The 16,356-nt window shown below is 41.3% G+C and overlaps 1 protein-coding gene across 2 annotated transcripts in view; it reads left to right on the top strand.

Moving 5' to 3' along the window:
* Positions 1–1,433: 1,433 nt before the first annotated feature.
* Positions 1,434–16,356, top strand: part of ap1ar (adaptor related protein complex 1 associated regulatory protein) — a 128,476-nt gene continuing 113,553 nt past the window's right edge. Inside the window, exon 1 of one of the 2 annotated variants that reach the window (XM_043697636.2) lies at positions 1,434–1,681. In XM_043697636.2, the coding sequence (XP_043553571.1) occupies positions 1,548–1,681 (134 nt within the window). In that variant the 5' untranslated portion in view covers positions 1,434–1,547. The remainder of the gene's footprint in view (positions 1,682–16,356) is intronic. The other variant, XM_043697627.2, reaches the window with a different exon arrangement.

A 16,356-nucleotide genomic window follows, 5' to 3' on the forward strand; every position in this document is an offset into this window, starting at 1 on the left:
CAGATGCTATCAGACCTGCTGAGTTTTTCTAGCAAATGCTATTTTTGCTTCTGATTTCCAGCATCCGCAGTTCTTTTGCTTTTTATTTCGTATTCACTGGAGTTTAGAATAATGAAGGTGATCTTATAGATTAGATTAGATTAGATTACTTTAGATTAGATTACTTACAGTGTGGAAACAGGCCCTTTGGCCCAACAAGTCCACACCAACCCGCCGAAGCGTAACCCACCCAGACCCATTCCCCTACATTTACCCCTTCACCTAACACTACAGACAACTTAGCACAGCCAATTCACCTGACCTGCACATTTTCGGACTGTGGGAGGAAACCGGAGCACCCGGAGGAAACCCACGCAGACACGGGGAGAATGTGCAAACTCCACACAGACAGTCGCCTGAGGCGGGAATTGAACCCGGGTCACTGGCGCTGTGAGACAGCAGTGCTAACCACTGTGCCACCGTGCCGCCCTATAAAATTTAAACAGGAGTAGACAGGTGAGATGCAGAAAGAATGTTCCAGACGGGGGAGGAGTCCATAATGAGAGGTCATAGTTTAAGGATAACAGGTAAACATTTTAATTAGAATGAGATGAAGAGAAATTGCTCCTCCCAGAGTCTAGAATTCAGCACCACAGAAAGTGGTTGAGACCAAAACATTGTGTGTTTTCAAGAAGGAGACAGAAATAGATCGAGTGGCTAAAGGGATATGGGGTGGGAGGGGGTCTGCTGAGGGATTAGATTCAATATGCCTCCTTCACAGCAGCTGCAGCATCTTTCCTTGATGGATCAGATGCTGTAATGAAGTGCACGAGCTCCATTACATGGGTGCCTGTAAGAATCTACAGAAGGTGGTGCACACAGCCCAGACCATCACGGAAGCCAAACTTCCATCCGTGGACTCTATTTGCATGGCTCGCTGCCATTGAAAGGCTACCAACAGCATCCCATTCTGGTAATGATCTCCTACAACCTCTTCCATCAGGCATCAGACAGAGGCTTGAACACATGCACCAACAGTTCTTCCTGGCTGTTGTTAGACTGATGAATGGACTCACTAACTTCAAATAATGCTGATCTTGCTAACATTGGTGTCGCCCAGCATACACCCTGTGCAATGTAACCTGTATGCCTCTGTTGAAGTCTTTTTGTTGTGTACGTCCTTGCCTACCATCATCTGCCTGTACTGCTCCAAAACAAAAGTTTTTCACTGTACTTCGATATACGTGACTATCAATCAACCCGCGCTGGTTGTGCTACTACACACTGCCACCAGAGGGAGGTGTGGAGCCGGGGAGGCAGCTCTGGACGGACCAGGCTGAAGCAGGGAGGAGGGTGGCAGCGCCCTCTGCGGTCTGGAGGAGGCGGTGGCCCAGTCGCCGGCGAGGGCAACGCGGTTACGTCAGCCGCCGGTGTCCCGGGATTGCCGGAAGACGCTGCGCGAGTTGGTGATGGGCAGGCGCGTGCCGGAGTCCTGGGGTTTGCAGCAGCGGTAGCTGCCTGCCGCTGAGTCCGGTTTATTGTAAACTCCGGCCGGATGGGCTTGTCTTATGGATGTGGGCTCCCACTTCCTTCTAGCCCAGTGTCTTATTGCTGACCGAAGAGCATGTGCCATGGGGAACTGCTGGACTCAGTGCTGTCGGTTGTTCAGGAAGGAGGCCAACAGGATCCAGCGAAGTGGAGGGTTAGTCTTTAAATCATTGTTCATAATGCAGCTGTTGTGTTTTAATCATGCAGCATGAAGGGTTTAAAATGAACAGGCAACTAGCCTGTCCAACTCGGTCGTTCAATAGTTAAATGTTTCGTGCATACCTGTTATTTTTTTCTTTTTGTTACAGTTGTCAGGCACGGAGGGGTGTGCTCTGGTTAAAGCTACTTATTTCTTTATTTGACGAAGCAGTTTTTATATGCTTGTCAAGGTGGTCCTCGTGTTCGTCTTTGCTTTGTCATGCAGGGATGGGGTGCAACTTGCTCGTCATCCTCTCCCATTATTTAAATACATCTATTCACTGCACAATGATGTCACTTTTCGCAACAAATACATCCTCATCACTCACTCAGGAAATTTATATGATTAAAAGTAGAGAAAGATGCCATTTGTAACTTTGGCATTTAGATCAGGTAAGTTTTAAAACAAATAAAATGCACCTTGTGTCCCATAGTCGGTGGTTGTGAAATCATGGAATGAATGGTGGAAATGTGGCATTCTTCCATTGTTCAAAACAAAACTTCTAATTATTTGGAAACTTTGTATGATTTATGATTCGGAGATGCCGGTGTTGGTCTGGGGTGTACAAAGTTAAAAATCACACTACACCAGGTCATAATCCAACAGGTTTAATTGGAAGCATGCTAGTTTTCGGAGCGACAATCACCTGATGAAGGAGCGTCGCTCCGAAAGCTAGTGTGCTTCCAATTAAACCTGTTGGACTATAACCTGGTGTTGTGAGATTTTTAACTTTGTATGATTTATGTTGTGTTCATGAGATTAAATGCCACCTTGTTGCTAGTGCAATTAAAGTTGAAAAACATTTCAAATGTTAAGTTTCTATGTGGTCTGCTTTTTTTTAGTGGGGCTCCAAAATATTCTTTGCAAAATGCACTGTGTCCTATCTGTAGTAGAGAGGAGTGCATTTAATTCCTTCACGTGAGGTGGTAGGAACTTGAGTCTGACTTAGTCCTATTTGTTCTATTAATTTATTAATCCTTTTACTTTAGCCCTATTTGTTCCTTTCCCATACCCACATCCCCCCTCAAAAGTCTGAGTATGTATAGACCATGTTAAATGATCAGACATCCAGTGTTAATAACTTGTTCAAAATTGTTTCCTCTTATGGTATTAGTGTTACATATTGCTGATTTTGGGCAGCTCGCATGCTGTGTGGACAATGTCGTCACGGTAGCCTCATTCCTTGTAGCAATTGCCATAAAATTTGCACATTATTTAACTAAAAAAATCAGCAGTCCATTAAATGACTGCACTTTTGATCTCACTGGATAATTTGACGTTCAGTTAAATGTTGTAATGGCCAGAGAATGGAATGAATCTGCTCTAATATCTCATTGCAGTCTCTCTTTCCTTCAGTACAATGTATGTCGACTATGCATTGACTTAGTAGAGCAGATTAGGAAGAGAGTAAACTGCATGTTGTACTGCCATAACTTCCTGAAGGATGATCTGAACTGTGACATTTCACTTCTCACATAAGCCAGCCTTTGAAAAAGTTACCATATTATGGCAGGGCTGTTCTGTGAGCTTGCAACTATGAGATGGAGCAGAAAATTTAAAACATTAATCTTCACATCAATCTATACTAGATTTAAATCCAAATCCCTGAAGTGATTGCTGAATATTGTTTTAATGTAACATTATAGAATAAGAAATAGGAATTGGTGTAGACCATGCGGCTCTTCAAACCTATTCTACCTTCAGACATATTCCCATTTGTTTTAATTCCTGAAAATCAACACTCAGCCTTGAATATATTCAATGAGTTTGGGGTAATGGATTCGAAAGTTTGGGTGAAGAAGTTCATCTTTGTCTCTGTGCTAAATAGGCGACCCATTATTGAGAGAGTGTAATCTTGTGTTGTAGATTCCAAAGTCCCGGAATAATTTTCTCAGCATCTAATCTGTCAAGTGCCCTAACGATTTTATCGTTCAATAAGATCACGTCATTTTTCCAGACCCCAGGGTATAAAAACCAAGTCTAATCAATCTCTTTTCCAGACAATCCCCTCATCCCAGGACCCTTTGGCATTAGTAATTATTTGTTGTTTCCCTCTAAGGAATGCAATGTCTTTCCTTTGAGGAAACCAACACAGAGCCCAGTCCACCAGATGTAGTCTCACCAACGAGTATGATTGCGGTGAATTGGCTTCCTGTTGTGCTCTAACCCCTTTGTAATTAAATCTAACATGCCATTTTTGTTTTGTAGTTGATTGCTGTACTTGCATGTTAATTGCTATGTGTATAAAGGACAACTAAATTCTTTTGAATGTGAACATTTCCCAGTTTTCTCACCATTCAGGATATAAAATTCGTAGGTACACACTGTACAACATGGGCTGAGATAAGTTGTAGTAAATGTAGTAATCAGTGTACCTGTAAAAATATGAATAGTCTCTGGGGACCAGTGCTTGGACCTTGCTGTCTAACCTTTTATCAATTGAAACCAAATCTGAAAACGTTGACGCATTTGTTGACACCACTATAGTTAGGCTGAGAATGCAATAAAAATTGCAATGCATTATGAATTCGACCAAATAAAAAGCTTGTTAGATTTACCACCACAAAATTTAAAGTAAATACAAAAGTTGAAAAAAAGTACAAGTTAAGAGTACAAGAGGTTCTAAATTGAGGATGAAGTAGTTCATGTCAATGACTCTGAAACAGAAGTGCTTAAAATCTAAACGAGTTACATAGTTTTGAAATAAGCTCTTATCTCCCCCAGTGTCTTCTAACCTATCAACCTAGTTGCTTGTCCTCTTGGACCGAGTCTAATCTCCCATTATTTTAAAGCTCCCAATTAAATCTCTTTAAAGTCTGCAATTTCAAAGTGCAAAATTACTGCCCTTTTAACTCATTCGGGTAAGAAAGGGTCACTAAATTAGGTGTTGACCAAATGATCCTCCTCTGAATTTTCTGTGGTGTCTTTATTAACCGCCAGTATGTGTAGACTTCAAAACTGGTCACAGTATTTCAACTGTATCCTCACCAAGCCCTTAATCAAAGCAGGTAGGCCACAGATTGGATGTAATCCTCTGAGAGTGTATCCTATGTTCCTATTAATGTTTTATGTTGTGCATGATTTCTTAGTTGCACTGCGTATATTCTGGGTTATCGCTCAATTGCTCCCTGAACAATTTAGAGGGAGCATTGACCCTGGCACCTTATGTACTTCTGCAATTTTCTGGCAACACTGGTGATGAACTTTCAATCACTGTGTGCTATAGCTTTTGGATCCTTTTCCTAACAGCAACCTTGAGCACATTTATGCCTCGCTGGGCTGGTTCCCCGGGAAATCAAGGCCTACTATTCCCAAGTCATCACAAAAGTTAAAGATCTTGAAAAGTACACTGAATTCTCCAATTTGCTTGTCTTTTAGACCCAGGTTGATACAAAACACTTAACAAGGATTGCTATTGGCTATACATAAATAGATCTGAACTACAGAGAAATAATTATGAACTGTAGACATAAAGTCTGAGAGTTAAAATTCTAGCCCCCTTAAAAACGCTCCCTTTGTGTACACAGGAAGCCACAGGAAAATAATGGGTGTTTTGGGTGGACGGAAAGACTTGGAAGATCATTCGGTGATTTCTATCTGTAGGGGTTTGCTGGGATGATCCCATTGCTGATCAGAACACTGCTGCTTGGTCTTTCTTCAGGTACTTTCACTTGTTTACAGGAGGCATAGGGTGTCTGGTTCACAACGAAAGGTCTTAAACTTAGTCATTAACAATTACAGTTTACAGCAATTGGAAAGGGGAAATAGACTGGCAATCTTCAGATTTGAGGTACATTTTACTGCAGAGTAAAAACTCTCCTTCTCTGCCAGAGGTCAAAGGTTTCTGCCGGAATGTTCACAGAGCCAAGCTGTTTGGTTACCTGGGAGCCAATCACCCAATTGTTGGTAGGCAAAAGACCTTTCTCATTGATCTGTGAGCTACTGATCAGTTATCAATCAGCTACTTGCCATTTGCTAAAACGCCAATTGTGCACATTGATTTGAGCTCATGTCCAAACCAGGCTTCCACTAGTCTTTGAACAAACATCTGTGTGAACGGTATTTAGAATAAATGTTAGGTTACGTGCTTTTAAGAAGAACTGCAATCCTTCAATAGTCATTGGTTTTTCAAACCATTTCTTTACTATTTCAGTCCACAAAGAAAATCTACAGAAAAATAAAAAGCTAGTTTCTTTATGCTTCCATCCTTTTAAAACAAAATGAAATAACACTACAAAATATGAGAACACCAAACAACACAACATAACTTGCATCTCTATTCTTCCTCCCTTTTATATATTGTTAGCAGTGCCTAAATCTTTAACTTATTCCAATGTCTTCCACCGGACAGACTCCATTGAATAGTCTCACAACACCAGGTTATAGTCCAACAGGTTGATGATCCACCTAATGAAGGAGCGGTGCTCCGAAAGCTAGGATGCTTCCAATTAAACCTGTTGGACTGTAACCTAGTGTTGTGTGATTTTTAATTTTGTATACCCCACTCCAACACCGGCATCTCCAAATCTTGAATAGTCTCATGTTCTGAGTTTTGAACTTTTCAACACTTTATGGTCAGTGTAATTTGTAGTTCCTTGTTCGTGTGTTGGATATAGATTCCAAAGTGTTGAAGAACCAACAACAATCCCAAACTGTCTCAAAGTTAACTGACTACTTCTGAGACAGGTTTAGTTTCTTAGAGAAGTAATCTGCTGGCGTTTTCTATTCCCAATTCTTCATGCTGCAGCAACACTTGATCTACCACACGTCACTAGCATCAACCACCATTTTGAAAGATCCAGAAAAATTAGTGACAGTCAACACTGTCGTCTTTACTGAGGATTGCTTTCAGCTTCTCGAAGGCTGTTTGGCATTCAGATGATCATATCACTTTTGCATGCTTCTTTAACACATATTAAAGGTGCACAATTTCAGTAGAAAACTGTATGTTTATGGTAAAATTCACAAATTTTTTAAAAATCTCATGCTTTTTCATTTAATTTTATAACTGGGCAATTTTACTGGTGCCTTCATTTTCACTGTCATGGTTAGCATTTTTTTCTTGTCCTGCGGTATGTCCTAAGTAAGTTAGTCTTGCTTTTCCAAATTCACTTAGCTAAATTTATTACTGAACCAGCCAACTGTAACTGCTTAAACAAGACTTCTGCTTGTCCCGTGTGCATTTTATTAAGAAATACCACAATAAACAAATCTCAACTATGACTTCATTCATAAGCCTCTCAAATGTAGCTGGACCATCGTTTAACTCAAATTTGATTACTCGACATTGGTACAAACTGTTTGGAGTTACACAAGTGAATACTTATTTAGACCTAGCTGTGAGTAGCACTCAACAGCACCCTTTGAAAAGATTGATCTTCGAAAGGGATGAGGCATAGCCAACCTTATCAGTGTAATCTTCTGACAGTGGAATTGGGTACAAATCTGTCTATGTTACAGCATTTACCTTTCTATAATCTATGTCGAGTCTATAATAATCCATCTGGTTTTGGAGCTAACACTTTTCGTGAGCTCTAGATGGTTCAACAAGTTCAGTCATGTCCTGAATCTCTGACTCTAGCTGAACGTGCTTTTTGTATCAGTCCTGACTCTCCTACATCAATATCATGTCTGGCAGGTGGAGTATATCCAGTTGTATCTCTGCAGATTACCTTATACTTACTCAGTAGTCTCGCATTGTCCTTTCTCTAAATATAAGAGCACAATATCTAACTGAATCATAGAATCATACAGTGCAGAAGAGGACCTTCAGCCCGTTGAGTCTGCACTGACAAGTAAGAATTACCCGATCTTTAATTTGATCCCATTTACCAGTACCTGGTCCATACCTTTGAATGTTGTGACATGCCAAGTGTTCATCCAGGTTTTGAAGGATGTGAGGCAACTCGCCTCCATCTCCCTCCAAGGCAGCACATTCCAGACTGTCACCACCCTCTGGGTAACACGCACCTTCTCCTCTTTCTGTCCGCTCTTTCCCCCTCCCCCCCCCCCCCCCCCCCCCCCCCCCCCCCCCCCACCCCCACCCCCAAAAGAAAATATCTGTCCCTTACCTAGAACCCTTGTGGCTGCCTCTTCAATTAAGGGGAATGACTGCTCCTTATCCATTCTGACTGTGTCCCTCATAATCTTGAACACCTCAATCAGACCACCCAATGAATCTTCTCTGCACCCTTCAGTGCAATCATCTCTTTTCTCTAAAACAGTGACCAAAACTACACACACAACTCTAGCTGTCCTAATATTACTGGATTAGCTAATCAAACTGTAGGAGATTATTTTTGATAACTATTTACTTGTCTTTCCACCTCACTCTTATTCTCTGTCATTTTCCACTACTCTTACCACCTGATGTCCTTGTTCCTTCTTATCATTTTTCTTACGATGGTACTTGTTCAGCATGTTTCTTTGACATAACTGATTTTACTTCCGCAATCGAAAGTATTTATTAGATGAGTCACTTTACAAGTCCTAATAACTAATTTGTGTGAACCGCTGAATTTCGCTTTCTAGAGTTCACCTGACAAAGGCGACAATCTCAATCCTTCACCTCCCACTTGAAATACTCTTATTGTTGAATGTTTATCTGGCCATTCTCGTTTATGAACCTTAGGAGCATATAAGTAGCACAAAAATATTTCTGAGAGTCATCTTTTTGAACTATCCTAACCCTTAAATAGCATTTAAGCTTTGCCACCATCTGATTGCAGTTTTACTGTGATCTCTAGTGATGCTCTTGATTTAACTATTGCTTTGGTCACTACACGTGATGAGAAAGTACTCTGTAAAAGAAAGGCATGTTATTCCTCAAGCTTGTGCTGTGCTTCGTTAGAATATGGCAACAGGCCTAAGCGCATTTCTTAGCATGGGAGCAAGGTAGTTATTGAAATGGCAAGGGACTGGAAGGTTAGGATCATTCTTCCAGGTAGAGCGGAGATGTTCTGCAAAGTGATCACCTGGTCTGCATTTGGTCTCGCACATTGTGAGCAGCAAATTGCATAGACCTCATAGACTGCAACCTAATAGTATCTTGTTGGGTTCTTGGGATATCCCAAACAGCATTTCTTCTAATCTTTGTATCAGCTGCATGGACCTTCAAAGCCCATGCATGGCAGAGATGGAAGTCAGTTCTGTGATTGGCATATTGATGGCAATCGCCATGCTCTTTACAGCAAATAAGTCACCATTAAAGTATACAATTATGTGAAGGACATGGGCAGGGAGTATTTTATTCGGTTAATCAAATGCCGGATAGGATAGTTTAGCCAGACATCAAGACCTTGCGATCTTGCCGGATATTCTGATATTCAGATAATCAAATGTCAGACAATCGAGGTTCCTTGCAAAATGTCCATATTACAGAGGAGGAAGTGCTGGATGTCTTGAAAGGTGTAAAAGTGGATAAATCCCCAGGACCTGTACCCTAGAACTCTGTGGGAAGCTAGAGAAGTGAGTGCTGGGCATCTTGATGAGATATTTGTATCATCGATAATCACAAGTGAGGTGCGGAAGACTGGAGGTTGGCTAACATGCCACTGTTTAAGAAGGTCAGGCAGCATCCAGGGAACAGGAGAATCGACGTTTCGGGCATAAGCCCTTCTTCACCCAACACCTCACCATCGGCATAAGTTTCCAGAGTTGCTGTCAGTTATGATGAAGAGTTACTGGACTTGAAACGTTAACTCTGCATCTCCCACAGATGCTTCCAGATCTGCTGTGTTTTACGAGCAATTACCATTTTTGTTAAACAAAGAAGCATATTATCTGAATGGTAAGAGATTGCAGATCTCTGAGATGCAGAGGGATTTGAACTGCAGAAGTCTAGCGTGCAGGTGCAACAGGTAAATAGGAAAGCTATTGAACATTATTTGTCACTGCGAGGGGAATGGAATGTATTCCAACTAATGTTAGAATCTAGAATTCAGCGTCACTGTTTAAAAATAAGGGGTTGCTCTGTAAACAGAAATGAGGCAATTTTGTTTTCAGGGGGTTGAGAATCTTTGAAAATCTGTATGTGAAAAGGGGGGTGAAAGCAAAGTTTTTTTTTAGGGGAGAAATTGCTAGATTCATATTAAACAAGGGAGTAAAAGGTTGTCAAGGGTAGGCAGTAAAGTGGATCTGAGGTTACAGTTCAGTCATTATCTTAATAAATGGCACTACAAGCTCAAGAAGCTGAATGGTCTACTCCTGCCCCTTGAACATGTATTTGTGTGTCGGTGGGAAAAAGTAATGCAGTTGTTGCAACATGCACTTACATTGATTCCCCAAAGGCAGTCGATAGTCTGGTCACTGTAACCACAGCTTACAGGACATTCCTCAATAATGTCAATGGCAAATGCAGGCCCTAACCCAAGCAGCTGCAGGCCCTAACCCAAGCAGTTGCCTGCCCAAGGGGAGTTAACACAATCTACACAGTGTTGCTTGAAACAGCTATACGTAAATTAAGTTTTCTCCCACTATCCTATCTGCTTTAGTGGGTGAAGGGTTCCACTCTCATGTTCCTGCCTGTTTGGTCCTGTGGAGAGTTTATTAATGTTTCTCTCTGGTCTGAATATGCCCCCGGTCTCAGGATATTGGACTGCATGGATATGTAACCTGATCACGCAAATGCATGATAAATTCTTGTGGTAGAATATTCTTGTTGTGGAATTAAGTATAAAATCTTTTGGTTTCTCTGGTGGCAAGCTTGGAGGGGAATTTATTCAGGTGGTACCTAAACCACACAGCATGACCACCTTCACCAGAATTTCATTCCTGGCAGGAATTCCAAGATGAAACTTTATGCCACACTCTCAAATCAGCCCTTATGTTGTCAGGGAATCACCAGTTTAAGGCCTTATCATGCCAGCAATGGTATTAATCTTGTAGGTGGATTTGTCACCATGCAGTCAGCTTGGCACCTCTGGGAGAGTTGCCCTTCAATCAAAGGTACTAAATATCAAATTGCAGAATCAGACATCAGAAGAATGTTGGGAGCAACCAAGAGCATGCCTCTTGACATTGAACAACTCCTGGCCTCTCATTGGACCTGCCTCCAGGGTCTTCATTCTAGGAGTGGCCACCTAACGACTGCCTGATTGACTTATAAGTCAATTCCTGAAGAAGGGCTTATGCCCGAAACGTCAATTCTCCTGTTCCCTGGATGCTGCCTGACCTTCTGCGCTTTTCCAGCAACACATTTCCAGCTCTGATCTCCAGCATCTGCAGACCTCACTTTCTCCTCACTGTTTAAGAAGAATGGTAAGGACAAGCCAGGGAACTATAGACCAATGAGCCTGACATCGGTGGTGGGCAAATTGTTGGAGGGAATCCTAAGGAATGTATTTGGAAAGGCAAGGAATGATTAGGGATAGTCAACATGATTTTGTGCATAGCAAATCATGTCTCTCAAACTTGATTGAGTTTTTTGAAAAAGTAACAAAGAGGATTGATGAGGGCAGAGCAGTAGATGTTATGTATATAGACTTCAGTAAGGTGTTTGACAAGGTTCCCCCATGGGAGACTGATTGGCAAGGTTAGATCTCACGGAATACAGGAAGACCTAGCCATTTGGATACAGAACTGGCTCAAAGGTAGAAGACAGAGGGTGGTGGTGGAGGGTTTTTCTTCAGATGGTGGCCTGTGACCAGTGGAGTGCCACAAGGATCGGTGCTGGGCCCTCTACTTTCCTGAAGAAGGGCTTATGCCCGAAACGTCGATTCTCCTGTTCCCTGGATGCTGCCTGACCTGCTGTGCTTTTCCAGCAACACATTTTCACCTCTACTTTTCGTCATTTACATAAATGATTTGGATGCGAGCATAAGAGGTACAGTCAGTAAGTTTGCAGATGACACCAAAATTGGAGGTGCAGTGGACAGCGAAGAGGGTTACCTCAGATTACAACAGGATCTTAACCAGATGGGCTGAGAAGTGGCAGATGGAGTTTAATTCAGACAAATGCGAGGTGCTGCATTTTGGGAAAGCAAATCTTAGCAGGACTTATGCACTTAATGGTAAGGTCCTAGGGAGTGTTGCTGAACAAAGAGACCTTGGAGTGCAGGTTCATAGCTCCTTGAAAGTGGAGTCGCAGGTAGATAGGATAGTGAAAGCATTTGGTATGCTTTCCTTTATTAGTCAGAGTATTGAGTACAGGAGTTGGGGGCTCATGATGCGGCTGTACAGGACATTGGTTAGGCTACTATTGGAATATTGCGTGCAGTTCTGGTCTCCTTCCTATCGGAAAGATATTGTGAAACTTGAAAGGGTTCAGAAACGATTTACAAGGATGTTGCCAGGGTTGGAGGATTTGAGCTATAGGGAGAGGCTGAACAGGCTGGGGCTGTTTTGCCTGGAGCGTCGGAGGCTGAGGGGTGACCTTATAGAGGTTTACAAAATTATGAGGGGCATGGATAGGGTAAATAGGCAAAGTATTTTCCCTGGGGTCGGGAGTCCAGAACTAGAGGGCATAGGTTTAGGGTGAGAGGGGAAAGATATAAAAGAGATCTATGGGGCAACCTTTTCACACAGTGTGGTACATGTATGGAATGAGCTGCCAGAGGATGTGGTGGAGGCTGGAACAATTGCATCATTTACAAGGCATTTGGATGGGTATATGAATAAGAAGGGTTTGGAGAGTGCTGGCAGGTGGGACGAGATTGGGTTGAGATATCCGGTCGGCATGGACGGGTTGGACCGAAGGGTCTGTTTCCATGCTGTGCATATCTATGACTCTGTATTTGCTGTTGCTTTAGTGAATGCAGAGTCCATTTTGCATCTGTCCTATGGGACAGATGGAGTCTTATTTCACCATCTCCATCAGAAAGATGGCACCTCCCAAGGTGCAGCATTCTCTCAGTAATATACAGATGCGTCAATCTAGATTATGTTCAAGTCTCTAGATTGGGACCTGGACCTACAACCCTCGACTCAAGTGAGAGTGTTACACCTGAGTCAAAACTGGCATCTTTGCAATTGGATTATGTGAAGCTAGTGAAATCAGTCACTAGTATACATATTTGCTTGCAGGTGTTTTCTAATAGACGCACTCCAGGTTCCAAATTTCTCATTTTTGAGATTCTATCCACAAAATGGGTTGAACATGTTGGTTAAAAAATCAGTATTTTTAACATAATCCAGTGACAATTGAAAATCAGTGTAATTTTACTGGTTAAAACTGATTCATGATCAGTTTCATGTATTCCAAGGCACATTACGAAACACAGTATAGTATTCACCTACATAAGGCAATATGAAGTTGGACGGCCAAAATCTTGGTCATATGGATAGACTTTAAGGTCTGTTTGAAAGGAGTAAAGTATACAGACATAGCTGTGTCTGTATGGAATTCTCAAGCTTAGGGCCTAGGCAACTGAATTATATCAATGGTAGTATAATTATAACTAGGAATTTTTGTGAACACTTATCCGTATAGGTGTTTTGTATTGACCCTGGCGAGCTGTGCTATACCTACTTTGCACATAGCCTGCGTTTATAAAATATCTTTACTGTACTAAAGTATCCCAAAATGCTTCAGAGCAGTACAGTCATACAAAATTTAACAGCCAAAAAAAGGAAGGCTTTAAGCAGTATCTTGTATGAGGAAAAAGATGAAGAAGTTGAGGGGGAGTTTCCAGGTGAAATGGACGAGGCGGCTGCAGGCATGGATAGGAGACTAAAAATTGGGGGAATGAAGCAATTGTTGATTGTTTAGGGCTGGAGTAAGTTACAAGGAGGAATGAGGCCCCTTATAGGGTTTAAATCAAGCCTTTGGTGCAGCAGATATCTATGTAGGTCAAATGAGCACAGGAACAGTGAGACTTTTTTGGTTGAAAAGAGAGCAAGTGCTCATGATACACTTTTGCACTGATCTCAAAGAAGCTTTCTTGAAAGTCTGAATAGTAAGAATTAATAGTAGCACATGAAACATTACATTGTACCTGCACACCATAATAAGCTGTCCAAGTATTAGTCAATGTAATTTACTGGAAATTAAGGCAGCATTTGTGAATTTGAACAGTATTTACAAACTCATGGATTGCAAATACAAATTAGCATGTTGAGAAAAAGGATGAAGTATGTGCACACTTGTATAAACCAGATACTGCTCCAGTACAAAGAGAAAAGTTGATTGGATTTGACTGAAAGTTGAAAATGAGACTGGAGTGGAGCTTTATGGAGGAATAGTAAATACGTTCTGCGTAAATCTATTTTGAAATGAAAGCGGTATCTGCACCTGTTAACATAACTGGTGGATGAGAGAGAAACAAATGACAGCTCATTACAGTGACACAATTTGGAATAAGTAGTGATTTGGGAATTTCTAACTCATTATTGATACTTGAAGACTCAATAAATTTGCTCTTATTCTAAAACTCTAATGTGCAAAATAGATTGTACGCAAAGGAGTTATTGATGAGGCAAGGCAAGATTTTGTAACATGGACAAAAAGTACCTTTACTTGGTAATTGCATTTTTTCACACACCCTGAAATCGGCAACCTTTGTAGTAATATTTTGTACAATATGTGATCAGTGTTATGTGTGTGTATATTACTTTAAAGCAATAGCTTGCATTTGTGTGGCATCTCTAGCACAAAACACTTGTGAAGTCACAGAAGCGTTACCATATAACTAATACGTGACAAAAATCCAAAGCACACATTCAAAAGAATTGAGACTGAAATTGCACAATGTGTTGCAACTGGGTATAAAACACAAATGTAGTGTTGGGAAAGAGATCAGTAAACTGCTATTGTAAGACCAATGCCAAGGGGTTATTTCAGAATGTCAATTATGGATGCTTTTTTAAAATGTGTGTCATTGGCCAAGCCTAAATGCCCAGAGGACTGTTAAGAGTCAAGAATCGAAAAGTGTGGCACTGGAAAACCACAGCAGATCAGGCAGCATCCAAGGCACAGGAGAATCGACTTTTCAGGCAGAAATCCTTCATTAGGACTAGTACAATTTAGAATTCTGCTTCTTCAGCTTCCAACCCAACAGATGTGTGCAGAGCAGGAACAAGTCCTTGGGGTGTTCCACTTGATTTACTCCAATCTATTAAAATCTGGGTAGTGACAGTCAGACAGGATTGTGAAAGGTACAACACAGGGAATTGATATGAGACAAGGGGACGGTTGTGAAAATTGGATTAAAAGTGAAAATTTAAGTAGCTAGGTTGTTAATTATAAGGCACAGACACAGACCCTTGGTCCAACTCGTTCATGCCGACCAGATATCCTAAACTGATCCAGTCCCGTTTGTCAGCATTTGACCGATATCCCCCTAAACCTTCCTATTCATGTACCCATCCAGATGCCTTTTAAATGTTGTATTTGTAACAGCCACAATTTCTGGCTGCTCGTTGCATACATGCACCACCCTCTGTGTGAAAAAGTTGCCCCTCAGGTCCCTTTTTAATTCTTTTTCCTCTCACTTTAAACCTATGGCCTCCAGTTTTGCAGTTCCCTACTCTGGAAAAGAGACCTTGGCTATTCACTGTATCCATGTCCCTTATTATTTTATAAGCCTCTGTAAGGTCACTCTGCAGCCTCCACTCCAGGGAAAATAGCCCTAGCCTATTCAGTCTCTCCCTACACCTCAAACCCTCCAATCCCAGCAACATGCTTGTAAAAGTTTTCTGAACCCTTTCAAGTTTAACATAGTTATTCAATTCCAGGACCATGTTATTGATTAATCAGACATTGATCAATATGTAGTTCAATACTGCACTTATCTATGATAAGATAGCTCTATACCGCTTGCATCATGAAAGGAAAATCCCAGATGCCCATACAATTACTATTGCAGCACAGACCAGAGTGATCTTCATCGAAGTAGCAGTTAAGTAAATAGGGTAGCTGTTAGTGAATCCAGTGATGAACGTTAACCCATTGTCACGAGCTGATTTAAGTTGTGCAGATTGTTTGTCTGTTGTGAAAAATCAAGTATAAGGCACTGTATTAAAAGATTTGCTTCTATAAATCATTAATCATAAAACTAGCAAGCTCCAGATACTTCACAAAATTTTTAGTTACTGTTTCACTCCTCATCAGAAGCTGATCAAAGGAAAATTATAACCCACTTGCACCCAAACAGTTTCGTGTATGGAGCTGCTTATTAAATGAAGCATAACTTCAGGTATCTCAGAGGAGGAAATGTAAATACCTGTAAAGAAAAGTCAGGTTATTGTTGGCCAATGCGTGCCTTTTGAGCCCTGTGAACTAGTGTTGATGCAACCAGTCAATATGCTGGCATAGCAGCAGTAGCATTCACAAGCACAGAAGGAAAGAAAGGCAGAGACTATCAACAATCACATGGAAGAAAATCCACTCTTTTGTTGGATGTTTAGTCCTTTATAACTTCTTCTGGACAAGATAAGGTACAATATTAATGCAAGCTTGTTTGTGTGACCGCATTTTCTGGCTGAAAGATTTTTGAGTATGATGCAAAATTTTTCTTTCACCAGTAAGAGATTCCATTGCAAGCAAGGTTTTGAACTGTTTAAATTTACAATTAGAGGAGGCAAACAGGGATTGTTTGGAATGATGACTAGTAATCCAGGCTAATGCTCACAGGCGATGGGTTTGAATTCCACCGAGGCAGGTGGTGAATCTGGTGACCATGACACCATTATCG

The sequence above is a fragment of the Chiloscyllium plagiosum genome, unplaced genomic scaffold, assembly GCF_037043375.1.
Source record: "Chiloscyllium plagiosum isolate Xiang-an unplaced genomic scaffold, Cpla_swu_hap1 HiC_scaffold_1, whole genome shotgun sequence".
NCBI classification, from domain to species: domain Eukaryota; kingdom Metazoa; phylum Chordata; class Chondrichthyes; order Orectolobiformes; family Hemiscylliidae; genus Chiloscyllium; species Chiloscyllium plagiosum.